We start from the raw sequence: 19083 nt of genomic DNA, 5'->3' as shown, positions 1-19083 counted from the left end.
TTCCCTGGCAAATGCTAATTGAGGTGCACAGTGTCAGATTTTGAGTATAGGTCCCACTTTGAGATATTGAGCCCACATGTCACCCTCCTTGAATTTGCCATCCCCTAAGGATCCAGCACTGATCCTTCTGTTCCTGCTTGCAAAAAGACACAGATACCAGTCATATTAATGGGTTGTTGCCCTTCTGTGGCCCTGTTCAGATCGCCTGTAAAAACATCTCCTGGTGTTTCCTCTATGCTTTAAGACTAAGCTGGAATACCCAACAAAACTTTTTGTGTTGTCAGACTGCCTGTACAACCTCAATAGGCTGCAGATACCAGCCTATTGATATCAGATACTACTGTACAGTACCAGTAGTGACAATGACACTAGGAAAATGCAACAGTTAGGGAGTAACAGCAATCAAGTAAGGAGAGAATAATTGACTGGGGTAAAACGTTTCCTCGTTGGGGGTTTGCTTACCACTTCTGTCCACCTGTTGTGTGGACAAAAGCATGTTATAAAATATTAATTAAAATTATATCCTAAACATTTACATAGTTTACTTGGAGTTACACTTTGTTTATTGAATGCTACCTTTTTTTTCCCCCCCCTTGCAGCAGGCGTAATGCGAGATGGGGTTAGGTAGCCTGAAGGTGGAAGAAGGCCGAAGCTGGTGGTGTCTGGCACTGCCTCCACCCCAGGATGATGATGGATAGCAGGACAGTGTTGGACCCAATCGAACACATATAAAGCGGTATCAAGGAATCTGAGGAATAGATAAGTGAGGTTTTTTTAAATTTTAGTTTAGTTAAGCTTTAAGTGAGTATTGTAACAGCTATGACCAATATAAAAGTGTGACTATTATTTTATGGTATGTTTTATTAAAGACTCCCACATAACCATATACAGTGGTTATTAGGACATTTTGGCTGGATTGGGTAACAATCCTATGTCTCTAGTTGCTTTTTGTAGAGCAACCCACAGGATTATATTATTTTATTTGACTATTGATAGGGTAACAAATGTTGCATAGGCTAATCAATGACAATTACCGAAGATATTCAGTAGGAAACACTGAATTATTAGGGATTAGCCTGCTGTGACCCCTTATCCCCCAAAGACCGTTGTGGCTTCTCTTCCAACCAATTTTGCAGCTGTGGGTGGACCCACAGTGTCCCTACTTACAATGCAGGGCTATTGGTCCTCCATTTTAGGCAATGACATCAGTGCCTATGGCCGTCACACAGAGTGTTTTATGGAAGAGGCTATGACAGATTGGTTGCATAGAGGTGAAGCCTGCACTATCAAGGCAATAAGATAATAAACCCTTCTATTTGTTTCACTGTTAGACCCTAAACAAGCATTTAACTTTTTGCAATGTGAGGGATGCTCTGTTGCATTGAAAGTTGTTTTTCTTTTTAGCAAGTGTAGTGTTTTTACCTTTAAGTACAGTATATACTTGAGTAGAAGTTGATCCGAGTATAAGCCGAGGTACCTATTTTTACCTGGGAAAACAGGAAAAATTGATTGACTCAAGTAAAAGCCAAAGGTGGGAAATTCTGCAGCTACTGGCAAGTTTCAATATTCAAAATAAATACCAATAAAATTGTATATTACGGCCATTACAGCCATAATACAGTAAACAAATACCATAGTGAGAATTTAGTTGTTAGGTATAATACTTACTGTACCTAACCACTAAATTCTCTTTAACCTCCCTGGCGGTATGATTCTGTTCGGAAAAAGTGGCTGAAAGTGGTACTGCATTCAGCCACTGTAGCCCCCCTAGCGTTCTAATTCTCTCCGTGTATATATGTATAAATACAAATAAAATTTTATATATATATTAGCAAAGATTTCTTTGTATTAGACTCAATATAGCCATTTTGTATTGAATCCAATACAATATTATTTGAATTTCCTGCCGCTCCTCCCGCCCACACCGATGCATGTAACCAGGAAACCCCGAAGATCGTCTCTGCATTCGGCGGCTGAAGACTGAAGAAACAAGACGTGTCCGGAGGAGCTGCCGGAACAAGCAGTATGCTGGGGGATGACAACGGAACAAGGTAAGTGGGTTTTCCTGTTTTGTGCACTTTTGAATTTGGCCTACTCCGCCTTCTTTACGGCTTTTGCTACCAGTGTATTTCTGTGGCAGCCTGATGACATTGTTATCAGGGGATGGAAACCGCTGGACATGGCTGTCGGATCAGGTGCTTTTCTGGAGAGACCCATGCACCTGACTGGAGTATAAGCCCAAAGTGTCTTTTTCAGCACATTTTGAGTGCTGAAAAGTCAGGCTTATACTCAGGTATATACAGTATTTATGGAACCGTGTGTTCCTATTCTACACAGCAGTAAAAGGACTGAACTTTTTTTAGCAAAGTTGCAGCATTTATTTAAAAATTACTGATATATAACTGAATGTGCTAACTTTTCCTAATTGCTCACTAAATAATTCTGTTTTACCTACCAATATGGTTCCTTTGATGCTCTAACTAATATTGAATATCTTCTGCTCATTTAATAAAACAGAACACAGGAAGTTTACTCTTCTTTAAAAGATTTGGCACACCAATAAGGACTCATAGAAAAGCATTCAAAAATTACCTGAAAAGTTTAGAAGAATTCCCTTTCAATCTCTGGGGCAATATTATAATTGTGCTGTCAGAAACTATGCCTCAGGACTGCAAACATTGTAAGTAATTTTCCAGCATGTCTGATAAACACAACCCCTCTGACTTTAACTCCAATGAGATTTTCTTAGTTTGTTTACATTGACTGTGATCACTTTTCATAAACCACGATGGCTTACATAAGCACATTGTTGCTCGCAGGGCATCATATTCAGTTGCCACAGAAACAGCGCGGTCTGAGCTACCATGGCACTGTATTTACAAACAATGACTTGTAGGCTTTAATGACGCATGTGTTACTGCTGAGAAGACATCTATTAAGAAAAAAGAAGAAAGTTAAGAGAAAGTTGCTGCCCAGCAGATAATGTAGAAAACAGAATGGCGACTGCTTTTGAAAACTCTTTAGTGATGCAGTGACAAATTAGTGTTTTTTTTTTTCATTTAACATGTAAACCATCGAGATAGCACTTATCAGTTTCTCCAAATGATGATGCAAATCAACAGAAAAATTTGTGATCATTTTACCAATTCCACATCAGACTGCTAATTTTATTTTATGGGTTGTGAATGCTAAATAATGCTCCAGGTTTTGTTATGTGTTTATAATGAACACCAACCCTTACTGTACTAAAAAAAAGTCAAAGCAAAAGTTATTTCATATAGACTTGTCATAATTGATATTTTATAAGGAGAACACTATATTCCCTGCAAGTCTTGAAGGCAAGGACAGTCTTTGTTACATTAACATGGGTGGCTTGAATTATTAAAAATTGCAAAGTATAGTTTGACTCTTGTAGTGAGAAGTAAGTAAAACTTAAAAGCTAAACATATGACCTACATATTTGAAAGTTTGAAAACATTAGCTTTAAGAGCATTGGCCTAAACAAGGTGGAACTCTAAAACTGGGAAAGTGGTTTGCTTATCTTAAGTTCAACGACTAGGGACATTAGAAAACCTTAATATACCATAAAAACCCTTATGAAACAAATGCCCATGGATGTAAACATTAGCGACATGTCGGCATGTCATGTTCTTGTCAGCCCTCCAGTTGCAAATGTGATTACCAGCTAGCAGTTGAAGTGTGTTTTACAATATTATCATGATTTTTGGTCATGACTTCCTAATTTTTAGCAATCTGTCATGTTTTTCCATTGGTTTATATATTTGTATATTGCAAGATGCCATCAGAAAAAAGATAAGCAGCAGGAATGAGAAAACAAATATAGCATGTTACAAAATAACATATGTATTTGTTACTTTTTTATGCAATTAAAAGGATAAAAGCTGGTATCTGAATGAATAATGTAGAGTAAAGTGATTTCCACTACATTATGGGTACCACATCCTTGTTTTTATAATACTAAAGCCAAATGATGTCTGTTTTGGGACTCTAAAGGTACGTATGTATTTTTAGGAAAAATAAAATCAATTATTTTCTTCCTCTTACTTTTTGATTTAAAGGCACCTTTTTGTAATTAGGTCAATGGAAAGTAATTAAACAAAATGTTTTAACCAAATATATCATCTTTTTTCAAATCTTACCAGTACATATACAATTTCACTCACCTTGGTTGTACTGGAATGACATTACTTATAACACAGAGTTCAGATCTTTGTGAAAATAAAAGTTAACCATATTAACTAAATGTCTCTTGGTTGGTGTTTGGGGGGTTCCATCAAAATAGCACCCAATCCTTGCCCTTCACTATTATATTGTCCCAAAACCTGCTGCATAATACAAACATTAATTCTGCTTCTCATCATACTGATAATTGTATCAATAAATGCTGTATTTCAACAATAATTAGTGTAATGAGTTACTTAAACTACTGAGATTACTCAAGATGTCCCAAATCAATTACAAACATACCAAAGACAATGTTTGTCTATTCTGTTACATGTGTTTTCGTATTACAATATCAACCTGATAAGTCAGGATGGTTTGCCCAAAAACAAAACCTAAAGACTTATTGTTGAAAATCAGTATCAATATATTCTAGTTACTTCTATTCTAATCTTGAATTAAGTGCCTAAACCTATTACGACTGATATCATTCTGAACATGTATTCATTTAAAAAAGGACTATATCTTTTTTTTCTCTGGAATGGAATGTGTTAGCCTGACTAAGCTTTATTATCAAGGCTGAGATGGGCAGCTGCAAGTGTGCTGAACTTATAGTAGATGCTTTGATGTACAGTGAGAAGATAAGCTTTTAATTGCAGTGAGAACAATAAAAGAAGACTGCCAGTGACTAGTGCAAGTACAAAATTCTTTATTTCTTATAGTACAGTTCTTCCTCTGAACAGGATATGATCCAACCATTCAGTATGGTTCCTAGTACTATTGTACTGTAAAATTGTGTTTTTTTTTGTAGGGACAAAGGTAGGTAAGATAACAATATGGACAATATTGAGTTAGGAGATTATTATATGTTAGGTTTTTATTATATGTAATGTCAGTCTTTAATTCTGTTTTAGGATATATGTCATTGCAAGAACTTTTCAAATGTAAAGATTACTTTTTTAAATCTGTACAGCATGTTCCTTATTTGTCATGGAAAGGAACTCCACTGGCTTACTCAGTGTAGATATAAAAGAAAAAAAGCCTTTCATTAAGTTATAAAGGCTGATTTGTTTTTTTGTTTCATACATAGGGAAGATTTGGATTTACACTACAAAGAGGATGTCTCATCCCAAAGCTTTTCAAGATTTTACTGACTGTGAAGATGATACACATAAAATAAACAATATTACAGAATCGTAACATCAGCCAAAAACCTATTATCATGCCAGATATCAAATCCACAACTAATTTAAAATTGGTCAATTCATTTTTATAGGCAATGATGACTCTTAAACCATGAGAAGAAAACAAATTCATGAAAATTTTAAATGAACAAGCCAGTAAAATAGTGGGGACATTAAGAAATGTGATATTCTAGGTAGTGTGCTAAATTATATACACTATACTAGAAGATATTAAAAATATTCTGAGTCATTTGGTTGTCTATTTTTTACTCTTTATTTGTATATAAATAAACATAGCTATCACAGCATGCTTAGGGGCATGTGAAGTGAATGACATGCCTATAATTATATTTTGTATCTTTAAAAGAAAAGAACCTGGTGAAGTATTCAGAGAAATGACAGCTGTCTCAGAGATCAAACTGATACATTTATTAGGTGAACTTATACTGTGTCCAGTATCTGCAGCTGTCTTACAGTCAACTATGTTTTCAGCTAGCTCCTTTTTTCAATTTAGTCATGTTTGCACATACACAATGATTTTTAGCTAACTAGGTATTAACCTGGCAATTTCAATTTATTTGAAGAATAAACTATTTAAATATATATTCAAACACATATAAAAAAAATTTGATTTGGGCAGTGTTAGAGTAGTGTAAGAATCTATGTTATAAAAAATTTGGAAGCTCTTTTAACAAATAATTCTGTGATCAAACTACTTACTTTTTTCCCAAAAAAATCAGATGTCATACAACTTGATAAATTGCAATCCAGTCCCCAAAACTCCTCTTTAGCTGTGGTCGGCAAAGTCTGCATAAAATGAGGGCAACTATATGTTTTCATAAATATTTCTATAGTAAGTTATTTTATACATTTATAATTTCATTGATCATCAGTCAAGTGCTGTTATTGTCACTAAGACCCAGCTAAATCTGAACATTTTTCATGATTGAGGATAATGTAAGGGTCTGACTACCAGGTGGTAATAAAGACAGATTTTTTAGTCTTTTCCCAGTTTAACAAATCAAATAGCAAACAGGTGAGAATTGGTGAGCCACCCTTGATTTGTCAATATTTTGTAATCTAAAATGACCATGTAAAGAAGAACCAATGGTTTTAATTAATTAGCTCACTGGTATTCCAGCAGGATAAACAGCTGTCAAATGAATATAACAACATGTTTTCAGTAGTCTATATAACAGACCAAAATGGAGCGAAAAAAGTAGTTCCATATTAGGGTTTACATACATTTTGGTAGTATCTAAGGTTATGAAAAAGCACTTTATTTGGGGTGATTTTTCTTTTTTGTTCTATGAAGATCTGAAAGTATTTTAAGTTTAGGAAACATGGTGAAATACTGAGTGTGTTTTATGTGCTCAGGAAGTTTGCCAGCTGTTCGTTATGTGTGTGCTCTTAACTCTGTTAAAATTTAAACATTTTATGTTATCCAAGGTAGTAGCACCAAAAACTAAAATGAAACAGCCAGTCTTTTCTTTCCATTTGTTTCATTTTGTGTGTCGGTTTATTCCCAGTAATTTAGTAAGATGGTGAAAAATACCGATCAGAAATTGTGTTCCAAATTAATCAGGAACAGATCACATCAGTCATGATAATTTCTAATGTTGTTTTCCATAGTGCTTTTTATGATCAGTGCTATAGATATCTCAACTGAAAATTTGCATATTATGGATTTGCAAAGACTATTTTACCTTTTCAATAAAAAAAAATTTGAGGGGGAAAAAATAAATAAAATTGGGGTCACACAATATAACCCTTTCATCTGTACTGCAAAACCTCCTACCAGAACTGGACATTTGTGCATCTGTAGTAGTAATACAAGATATCATGTAGCCATAAAAGCAGATCTATAAATCCAAGTAATAGAAAAAATCCTTTTTTTGGGAAAAAAATAAATAAATTGGGATCATACAATATAACTCTTTATCTGTACTGCAAAACCTACCAGAAATGGACATTTGTGCATCTGTAGTAGAAATACAAAGATATTATGTAGCCATAAAAGGCATATCTGTAAATCAATGTATCTGTGTATTAATAGCCCAGTTTTAATATCCAATCTATTACTTGTTGGCTGCTATAGTCATCTTTATCCTTTGTATTAACCTTAAGGTTTGATTTTTGCTTGGGATTTAAACTGTTATGTAACCGAACATTTAGAAGTGCTTTGAATCAGAAGCACACACTATTTTTTCTGATTTCCTTTTTTATAACTTCTTAGTTGAAAAAGGTGAACTCCCATATGGATGAACAGTTCATTCTGATCATTTATCACACTAAGACCTGCAGTATTGTACATAAATACTCCTCTCCAACTCTACAAAAGTTTATATTGAAGTTTAGAAACTTAGTCCAGCGAAATCAACTTGACATCCTCCCATGAGCAATTTCTAGATTGATGTAATCAAAGGGAAGATAAAGGTAGCAACAGGGGATTAAATGGACGTCTAGTTTTAATATCTTTGTTGTAATCTAGTAAGGTGAATCTGCGACACTCAAGGCAAGATTGTTATGGAGAAAAAAATGAAATCACATTTACTTCTCCTAAATATTTGTTGGCCAAAGAACAAATTAGCGTTAGTAGGGTGAAAAGAAAGTTAACTGCATGGTAACTCAACTAAGTATGAAATTGAAGAGACTAAAACAATCAACATTTTTTATTAATATAATGTTACCCTTATTATCTTCTATTTATTTCTATTTATATAGGAATATACACAGTGCTTTACAGAGAACATGGTCAAGACACTAACTAGGAGTTTACAATCTAATGACTCTACCATAGTCATACAATCTCATCATATTCGGAGACCAATGTTTGGGGTTTCTGCTAATTAACCTACCAGTATGTTTTTGGGCTATGGGACGAAAATGGAGTGCCCAGAGGCAACCCACATGGGGAGAACATATAAAAGCCATGTTTATTTACTGTAAAGATTCATTTTTTTCAAATAATTCTTGCAGATCTAAAATGTAAGGCTACACCAGTAAATGACTAAACACAAAATATTTTGAACTGGCAGCACAGTCCTTGACCATGCTGCAGGTAAATGTTACAGGATGATACAGGATCCACTCTAAATAAAGTAAGCAGTGGAACACTGACCGCGTTGGGAGTTCCTAAACCTGCCTAATATTGTTACTTTAATTGCTGGATGTACAAGAACTATTTTGCCTTGCCAAGCATTTGCTTAACCATTTATGTACTTTTTCTGAATTAAATACCTGAGTGTAATTATTAAGTATATGTTTTATAACAATAGTTATGTAAAATAATATTCTGCATGATGCCTTATACAAACATGTAATAATTTAAAGAACAAAGGAAAAATGTAATTACCACATATGCATTATATGCAAATTATAAAATCCCTTCTCAAAAAGACATTAGCTGAAACTTGGATTTAATGAAATGTGTGTATTAGGCTGTGGATATGTAAATAGAAGAAATTAAGTATAATTTCTATTTCACATAGAAAATCCCTTGCTGAGAGCAGTAATTGAATTTGAATTGAATGTTTTAAATAGCCTCATTGGGTTTTAAAGGATTTGTCCTTAACTTAAATACAAGGTGGTCCACACATAAAAAACAATATGAAAGCTTTGAGAGATGTACACTAATGAAAGCATTACACTGCAGGGGATTCTACAAGAACAAATTGCATTTTTTTCCTCTTGATTTTATCAGTCAATCATTGACTGTGGATTATCAGTATAAATATAAGTAAAGTATTTTTTTAAACAGTGTAGGGTCATGTATGTAGGATCAGTGTAGGGTATGAAGTGTATATTAGCCTGCACTAATGACCAATTAGATTTTAGTTTACTAAAAAGATATTAGTAATAGCTGACTTTTCGAACTATGTACTTTGTTATTTGATGTATTCTGGTGTTATTATTTACAAATATATACTTTTTGGCATATTTTCTTGCTGTAGCAAATATTATAATCTTATTATCAACCCTCTTCATATCGTTTTCTTTACAAATGTATTAGGTTATCTAGTTACATACATTTTGGTTGAGATAATGTCACTATTTTGTAACATTCAAAATTCATTTTTGTAACATCCTCAAAACCATAGCCTTTATAGATTCCTTTGTTGATCAGTGATAGGTGTGCCTTTTTTATTTTTGACCAAGAACAATAGATAGGCCTTGATAAATGTATTTTCTAGGAATGTTGCACATGAACGTCATGTTTTCATGAAAAGTGGATGTTATTAATAATGGTGGCTGGATCAGGCTGAAATGTTTCTTTTATTGTAGAAAACACTTTGTTTATTAATTTGTTTGTTTATTAATATTAACAAAAATTTAGTTTTACCTTAATCATTGGTACAGGCTTTTACATTTTAGTTACCTTCCTTTTTTAACTTTATATTTTAATATGATAAGTGAACAAATAGGGCCTGATCTAATCCAAAAGAACTGGAGAAGATAGACTATCATAAGAGAACCTGGGTGATCCAGCATACCTAGAATGGACCGGGATTGATAACATTTGCCAACTAATAGAAAAATATTTTTAGGAAATCTATTCCAGTTTTATGGATGTTTTATATTAAGTGAGATTAAAAGTAAATTTTAATTTTTGCTACTGGAGGATATTGACACACTGGGCCTGATTTTTTAGGGAACACTAGAGAACATGGGCTATCATTGGAGAGCCTGTGTGATCCATAGAAACCTGGAGGGATTTCTTAAAACTCATTCAATATCAGTAGACAAATGTTTTCAATCTTGGACCAGATCTATTCCAGATTTGCTTGCTCACCCAGGTTCTCCTATGATAGTCTATCTTCTCCAGAGAGCTTTATTAAATCAGGCCCATTGTGTAAAGGTATTTTCTGAGAGATCATCCCATGAAAATGTTTAATACTTGCATAATTCACCAAAATTCTTCAAATGCTTTTCCATGGGCTTGGCTGATATCTGTCTCAAGGAGTACAGTAAAACTTTTAGCTAAACTGTTTACAATTGCAATAACACACCTGCTTCGAATACTGATTGCTATAGAAACTAATAATTACTCCGCCACTTAATGATTTACCTTTGTTGTACTGAAGAAGTGAAGTCCTCAATGTGAGAATAACACTGTTTTTTATGACATATTGCCCCTGATTCATCATTGAAATCCGCGATCGCTGGAAGCGCGAACGTACGCGCGGGCTCCGTGCGCGAGCTTTTTCCGTTGATATGTGTGCCATTAGAAAGAATGATTTTTTAGGGGAACAGTGACTTTTAATGCAAGCTCGCCAGTGTAAAGCTGCCGGAGATGTGCGCCTCCGGCCGCGAGCTTTTTCAGTTGCTGAATTGCGCGACGGCATACGATTTCGGATCGCGAATACGAATGCGCGAGCGTCCGATTCTGCTTGATGAATTAGGGCCAATATGTCTACCTTTTATTTGAATATTCTGTACCCAGCATTTTTAATACTGTGTATTTATTTTTTATATTATTATAGATGTTTATTTGGGCAGAGGTGATGGCACCAATATTTCTGCTTCTTCTGGTGCCCCTACATCTCAGAGATTGCCTTGAATTGTATATATATATCCTGACTGTCCTATTTAAATGACATCCCCATTCGTCTCTTCATCTTCAGTGTAAGTGACATAAGTGCCCAGAAGAGAACTGCTGAAAATTCATAGAATGAATGTTTCTATAGAATCCATCATAGAGAGATACTTCTGACAGTTTATTTTACAAAATAGTACTATGTTTTTAATATAAAAATTGTTAATGCAAGCCACAAAATAGTGTTTGGAATTACCTTAAAGTGTTTTCATCCAGTTTCATGGTATAGTAGTAAAAGGCAGTCACCTATTAGTTGGGCTTGTTCTGTAGTGTTGAAGGTGTCCAAATACTACTATTGCAGCATAGAAAATTTCATTAAATTGTGGATATGCTGTTTCCTTCATAGGCAAATCTAACATATATATATTTTACAGCATGAAAGAAGCCGGATTAACCTATAAATACTGGAGAGGTGTTCCTCTTACATCCAGTTGCAAGCAATGTCCAGTTGCCTATACAAGTCCAGTATGTGGGACTGATGGACATTCATATTCATCTCAGGTATGATTTTATTTCATCCTATTTTGTACTTCTTAAGCCTAATGTTAGTCTTATGAAATTGCATTATGATTTACTTTGTAATCTGTTGTAAAACTGTAGCTATAGTAGCACACATTGTTTGCCACATGAGGTTGTTCACTTAGCAAAGTGAAGATTAGTAGCTGTAGTACCATTAGCAAAGCTGTGTTCCCTTTTATTATTTCATTATGTACAAAGTAATTATTAATTAATAATCCTTTGCAATGTAGAATAAATCCATATTTTGGTGGTACAGTGTACGTTACTTATTTCTAAAGATATTACCCTTTGCTTTGTACTGTGTGTTACATTTCTATGCCTGCACAATATGTTGGGAGGTATATTGCAAATCCTGATCTTTTCACTATATGCTGAGATGTACATTACATGTTCTTGACCACTGTATACCCTGGGCTGTATGTTACATTCTCTTGGCCTTTTAATCTGTACAATGGGCTCTACAATACTTCTGGCCACTGCCCTCTGATTGTGGGGCTGTTTTTTTACATACTTCTGACCACAGAAGTATATATGAAGACCTGGATTTTTTACATACTCCTGACACCAGCACTCCGTCTATTACATACTTTTTACTCTTCACTCTTTACATTGTATACTCATGACCCCTGCAGTGTATGAGTTATGATGTATATTGCATGCTACTGGCCAAAAATTCTAACCAAAAATGTTCATTGTTGCTGTTTGCTAAATAGCCCATGACTGTTTTATCAAAGTTTGTTAAGGCAGTCTCAAGAAAGTCTAAAAAAAAAACATATGTAATGGAATTGTTTCATTTTTAAATGATTTTGCTAATATATATATATATATATATATATATATATATATATATATATGTGTGTGCTTGATGCACAATAATGTAAGCGTATTTAGCTGGTACCATGATATATATGTGCAGTACATGTGGCATATAGGCTCAGGTTCTACCTTTAAACCCTCTCATTGTAAATGCAATGTGGTAATGCCTGCCACCTGCCCTACCTCATTGTTCTCTTCAGAATGCCCCCCATATCCTTCACAATATTACTAATGTGTATGTGTGCCTGTGCATATAGACTCCCACTGCTGACCTCTTCTCAAAAACTAAAGTTGCATCATTGGCCAACTGCAAGAGGAAAGCAGATAAAGGAGCCTCATTATCAAAAACTAGTATTCCTTTATGAAAGGGAACCCAATGGTTGACTGCCGGATCATAATTACAGAAAATTGATGATCGATATCTCAATTTACTTGAGTGAATTACCCATTGATTGCCACTTTGATGTAGTACTTCTAATTTGCCACTAGAGCAATTCAACATTTACCAACAGCAATCTAAGTATATAGTCACAGACTTACTTGGTGCTCCTGGTCCCTAGGAGTTGTTAATCAATTATTATTTTTTCAGCTGATTACCACTTTCATAAATGAGACAAACTGAAAATGGTGTCATTTATATATAAATAATGCCATATATTTGGCAAAAAGCCATTGTGCCCCTTGATAAATAGGCTCCAAAGAGTTTGCAGCAAAGCTTTTATACTTGTTCAGTCTGTGGCTCAGAAAAAAAAACGAAGCCCTGACATCTAGACAATCAACCATTTTTCTAAGGAGGCCAGCGTTGGCAGCCCTCCATATCTCTTTTATGACAAGTTTTCTTTAAAAGGATTCTTTTACGGTGTTATTAGCAAATTCGACAGTAAGAATATAAGGGATTTATAAATCACTTTATAACACTAGTTTTTCTGCTTGAAGTGCTTGTATAAAATAATGTTATGAATGGTTTGCACCTTATGTATTTTTAATGAATGTTGCTTAGGATAGGTGCATTTTAAATCACTGTACATAAAGCAGCAGGTTCATCTTGATAAAACTAATAAATATTAGCTGTATTTGCTTGCATTTCCCTTACAAACAACAATATGAACATTAAAGACATCCATTTATTATCAATGTATCTAGCCCTGGAACATACTGTCTTAGCAGGAAAGTAAAATACAGAGGATTTTGCATTTCACCACTATTTTAGAAAAAGAGTTCTAAAAAAAACTTGTTCTAAATTATTTGTTCTCTATCTAGTTTCAGAACTAAAGCTTCTCTATGTGCAGTAGATTGTGAACACATTAACGGCTGTGAGATGGGCATCCCATATGGCTGTTTTTAATACACTGTGATCCTACAGCTGTGCAGTTATTCTTATTTAGAAAACATTCAATCCTTGTATTTATAACAGTTGCTTCAAAGAAAGTTTTCTTCTCACTTCTCACGCACAATCACAAACTAAAAAGTGATTTTTGTTGAAGGCTAAATTTTAGCAAGCAGTTTTCAAAGACTTCAAAATACAGATGGTGGCACAAGCATCTAGGCTTGGTGCTGTAACTGCAACTATGACATTTAAATGTTTTCTTTGACTAATAAGCAGCATCTGTGGTTGTATGTTTGTAAATCATAGCAAGTTGAATGTCAAAAGGTATTGCTTACACATTCTGGAAAAAAAAAAAAAAAGAAAGAATAATAAATCTTTTTTTTATATACCTTTGTTAAGATCATGCTTGCCTTTTATACAAGGCTTTTCTCAGAGACTTAAATTATGGACGTGTGGATAAGGTCCATACACCGAACGGCATGTGATCAAAATACCTGAACATTGTTAGAAAATATGTCAGTTCCAATAACAAAAGCAGATCTCTTGCTATACTTTTTTATTTTTAGATAAACTGAGTGCAGTGCAAAGCAACAGGATCATTAATTGTAATTGCTTTAAAGCAAAATCATGCCTTTGCTCTGCATAAACAATAAATGCTTTGTGATTCTTTATAAAATAAGTAGTAGTAAGTCTGAGATTTGCAAATATTCAAAGTTTGCACCTTGAGTAAAAATAGGGTCTCCTTAAAATAAATGTACATTCAAAAATTATCCTACAATATTTTTTGTCATAGTCAAAGTACCAACCCATGAAGGGTTTGATACCAGTTGCCCAGGTGCTTGATGCCAACTTTGCTGTATATGTAGAATTATTTTAGTGCTCATACTGCAATGAATCCACAAGCAGGTATATCTTGTGATACAGAACTGGTATTCTTATGTATTTTTCTTATTGCCAGCCTACCAGACAACAGTAACCTGTTAGTATGCCTGTGATGAGCTGTGTCCTGTTTATCAACTTCAATGCCTATTAACATTGAAGAACAGTAATGAAAAATATATTAGATGTTTTCTTTCTCAACTGATGGGTGTTGAGAATGTTCTAATTTTTTTTTTATATAACTTTTTTTTTTACACAAACACTTTAATACTTAATGTAAACTTTTTTTATATATTGTATGTAAAAATATTTTTTTGGTCAAAATTTAAATTTGATATGGCTCTGCTTTCTTCTTATTAATACTATACAATGGTTTTACTTTACTGTTGCTTCTCATAATGTAAATCTATAAATTAATGTAAATCTATAAATTCATGGACTCACTGAAAACATCAAACTTTGTGGCATTTGTGAGACATTTTCCTCTATTCCAACGCTTCTCTGTATTTTTGGCTTCAAACACTCTGGTGTGGACTAGCTCTTTAGAGTGCATGGGAACTTCAAGTGTTTCAATCTACACAGTCCATGTAGATTTAGCCTAAAATAGATACATGCCTTTTTGAAAAAACTTGTCATTCTTCAGTTTCTCAAGTTAAAATTTTAGTCTTTTTTCACTGTCTTTTGTTTGGGGGTAGGGGAGTTTAAAAAAAGTGCAAAGCCCCCCCTTCTGCCTTGATCAAATACAAAACATAATTACAACATAAAAAAATACAAAGATAGTAAGAACAACCATAAAAAAATTGAGTCAAAATAAGAAAAATCACAAAATGGGATATCCATTGTACAAACATAGGAACAATAAGTGGAACACAAGTCCTGGTGATGAAAAGCAGAGAACTTTGAATGGAGCCCATTGAATAGAGTAATGATCAGCCACAGGAAGAGATAAATGCCAATACAAATGCCTAATGAATCATTTTGAAATGAAAACATATCTAAAAAAATGAATGCAACAGGTTATTTGCAACGGCAACAGGTTATTTACATTAGTATATATATATATATATATATATATATATATATATATAAATATATTTATACACTTGTCAGCAAAAAAAGTAAGTGAAAAAGACAAAAGATGAGGTCCGTTTTGGGTCAAGTGACATGAATATAATAGATTGGAAACACCAAATATTTAAGGTAAATACTGCAATGATAGCTAAATTATGCACTTACTACAAATCCAAAGCCTATTTATCCTCAACAATAAACTTTTTTTTAAGTATAAGTTCCAAAAATACATTTTGATCATGTCAGACATTCAGAGCTGTCCTGTGCACACTTCCTGTGTTATGTTGAGAATAGTAATTAGCCCCCTCATTTCCTATACTGGACTACAGAACAAATATTCCCAATGTTGTGAATATGAGGAAAGGATAAGGTATTTAGTAGTTTACCAAAAGAGAAATAGGCAAAGCTGACACAATTTAGTGATTAAAAATGCTGTGTGTTGTCAGTCCACAACAGTATAATGGACGTTAGAGCATTTCTAGTAGATCAAGAGGTATTTTTCTATAATTGCAGGGCATAAAACACTGAAAAATGTGCATGTATTATACTTTAAAATACACTTGTAATAAGTTCCTTATTTACTGTTGTTTTATTTTACAGATTTCAATGTGGCTCACCCCTTATTTATTGTCTTACTTCTTTTGAAACTAAGTCCTACTATAAATTGCTGCATTGTTTTTCCCCATTCTAATCCTGTCAAAATTCTTCAGCCCCCAACTCGGCACCTCTGGGGGACTTACTAAAGCATGTCTCAATGAGATTCATTATTTTAGTTTCATAACAAGCTGGGAGTTTTTAAGTGCTCCAACCAAAAAAATTTGGCACTATAAACTAAAGTAACTCTGACTTTCTACAATTCCTAGAATGTGTTTCTTATATGGAAGGATCAGAATCAGCCATTTACTGTATTAACAAGTTGAGGAATTGAATTATTCATTGAACATATAGCTGAAATGCACAATTATGCCTCTAAAGTATTCTATGAAAAGACTTTGTATGGTTATTATTCTTTATGCTGTTTTTAGGGTCATACATATTTTAACATTTAAAAATATACAGTAAAAATAATATACCTGGCAGGGACTTTGACAAGGTTTGTAAGAAATAAAAAAGCATATAGTTTTCAAAACTCTATTACCTTTCAGCAAAATTTGCATATATTTAAAATTCAGTCCTCTGTGCCTCTGTGGAAGTGAGTGTGAGTTTTTTTTCTTGGTTTAGTTCCACTTTAGGTTCTTATTTGTGTAACTTTATACAATATTTATTATATTATTTATATATTTATATTTATTTCTTTAAAATATAACTGTCCCAATGTCAATGACATTAGTGTGAATTATGTATTCTAGCAGATTCATTAAGCTCAAAGTGAATGTGTGCATTCTACTTTAGGGTAGTTTTATTGCCCTTTTGACACTACATTATGCTGCGAACAGTGGAAAAAATGGTTTGTATAACTAGTGTAAGATTAATATTAAGTCTGATTGACAACTCCACATATTAGCACTATGGTGACTCCTTCACAGGTTTGTGATTGCTGCTAAATTGCATTTGGTTTCATAAGCATTTGATGGTTGCACAGGAAATGTGAATGTCATTCTGATCATCCAATGTCATTGCTTCAACCTAGGGACTCATTTTGAAAGAAATATTTATTTTCAGATTTTTTTTTTTGATACATAATAATTAATAAGTGTAATTGTAATTATTTTTAATATTTGTATATATTTTGATTACTACCACTTTCTAACATTTTGTACACTTTACAGCTGCAAGTAGCTAGCTATAGATCACAACAGTAGGGAAAAATGCTGCAGGGAGAGGCTGGAAAGAGGTATACCACCTCCACCCCAGTACCTGTACTGGGGCAAAGTAATGTGACATAAATGATAATGTAACTTCTCCTCTAACATGTAAACAATTCAGGCACCTGCAGCTGTCACTGGGATTCTGGGCTGGTATCAGTAACTCTAAGACAAACAGCTGTTGTGTTTGGCATCATGTTTGGGTAATTTTGTTATAATTATTTGCAGTTGTTTTGGCTTTGTTGTGTTGTGGTGCTGCAAATATATGAAAACAACAAGCTAGTAACTTAAAATACCCGACCCCCCCCAAAAAAAAAAAAAATAATGTGTTGCTCGAATTGTACATTATTTAGCTTGAGCCTGGTTAAGTCATTATGAGGAAATTTCAAATTTTATTTTAAACTTTGTATAACCATTGTAGAAGTATAGCCAGTTTCACAAACAAGATGATAAGGGCTCCTCATCTTCATTCTCTGTAGCTCTGTGTCTTTTGTGTTTGTTTTTTTTTATTTACCTGGTTGTTTCCTCAATTCCCTTATTTTCTATGACCTCACTTCCTATTTTTACAGACATGAGTAGAAGAAACCCAGCTACTAACAAACGCAATAGAAAAATTATTATCTGTATTTGTTATCAACACAACTTAAAATATCTAATGTAAACTGAAGTTTAGGGCAAGGTAAACAAACAACTGTGACCATGTTAACTGTACACAGTGGACAACAGCTACCTGCTGTGTACTAAGAATGACCTAACAAAAAAAATGCATTTATTCAGCTCTAATAGAACTAAATGTCGGATGCTCTGAACAGCAGCACTAGCAATATTATTATGAATAAAGATATGCATCTCTGTATTTGATACAAAACATTATATATTCGGATGGCATGCCAGCTTGACTCCATGCCATGCTATTGATCATTTCAAATGACTAAGCCAAATGGAATGGCATTAGAAGAAGATATTACTCTGCCAACAAACTTCCGAAAATTATAACTGATTATGCTATACAAAATTAGAAAATCATTTATTAATTGGTTTTCAGATTCACAAAACACAATGAGATTATATTATCATATTGTCTTGTATGAATGAAGCAAAGATTGCTTGTATGAAGAGAGAACTAAAACATTTTTGGAGTAAATTGTTTTGAGTTTTGTGAGTTTTTCAATCCTAAACTCATGTTTTGTTCTTGCATTTTATCATATTTTCCCCTTTTTATTGCAATAAACTTTTATTTTTTTATTTATAGCTCAAACTAGACTTTGGTATTATTTTTTTTGGGTAAAGTTAAGCAAACTTAAATTTAAAACAGTAGGAAAGTTTTGACTTTTTGACTGTTTTTTTGTTATCGGTGTCACTTACTGTTCTGAAGACATAACATGAGGAGAGGGAAAATCTCTTTAAAGGCGAACTCCAGGCAAGAGTAAAAAACAAAAATTAGGCTAGCTGTGTAATAGCTGTGTAATTGTAGATACAACCTTTTATATATATATTTATGAAGCAATATTATACAAGGTTCTAACAATAGGAATGTGGCATAACATAGATTCACAAATCAATATGGTTCAGATGTCGTTCCAGAAGTTGGCACATAAATATAAATATTATCTCAATAATACTATTATATAGGCATATACAAGTACCTCAAATTTAGGTTGCTTGAGGAAGGGATTTTGATAGGACATGTTTAAAACAGTTAAA

At 33.5% G+C, this 19083-nt stretch overlaps 1 protein-coding gene across 2 annotated transcripts in view; it reads left to right on the top strand.

Moving 5' to 3' along the window:
* SPOCK3 (SPARC (osteonectin), cwcv and kazal like domains proteoglycan 3) overlaps positions 1–19083 on the top strand; it is a 162558-nt gene that overhangs the window by 106614 nt on the left and 36861 nt on the right. For both annotated transcript variants that reach the window (XM_072406017.1, XM_072406016.1), the window contains exon 5: positions 11337–11463. In XM_072406017.1, coding sequence (XP_072262118.1) covers positions 11337–11463 — 127 coding nt within the window. The remainder of the gene's footprint in view (positions 1–11336; positions 11464–19083) is intronic.

Source organism: Pyxicephalus adspersus, chromosome 3, assembly GCF_032062135.1.
Source record: "Pyxicephalus adspersus chromosome 3, UCB_Pads_2.0, whole genome shotgun sequence".
NCBI classification, from domain to species: domain Eukaryota; kingdom Metazoa; phylum Chordata; class Amphibia; order Anura; family Pyxicephalidae; genus Pyxicephalus; species Pyxicephalus adspersus.
Note: the sequence above shows the minus strand (reverse complement) of the source record. Positions and strands in the feature narration are given on the sequence as shown.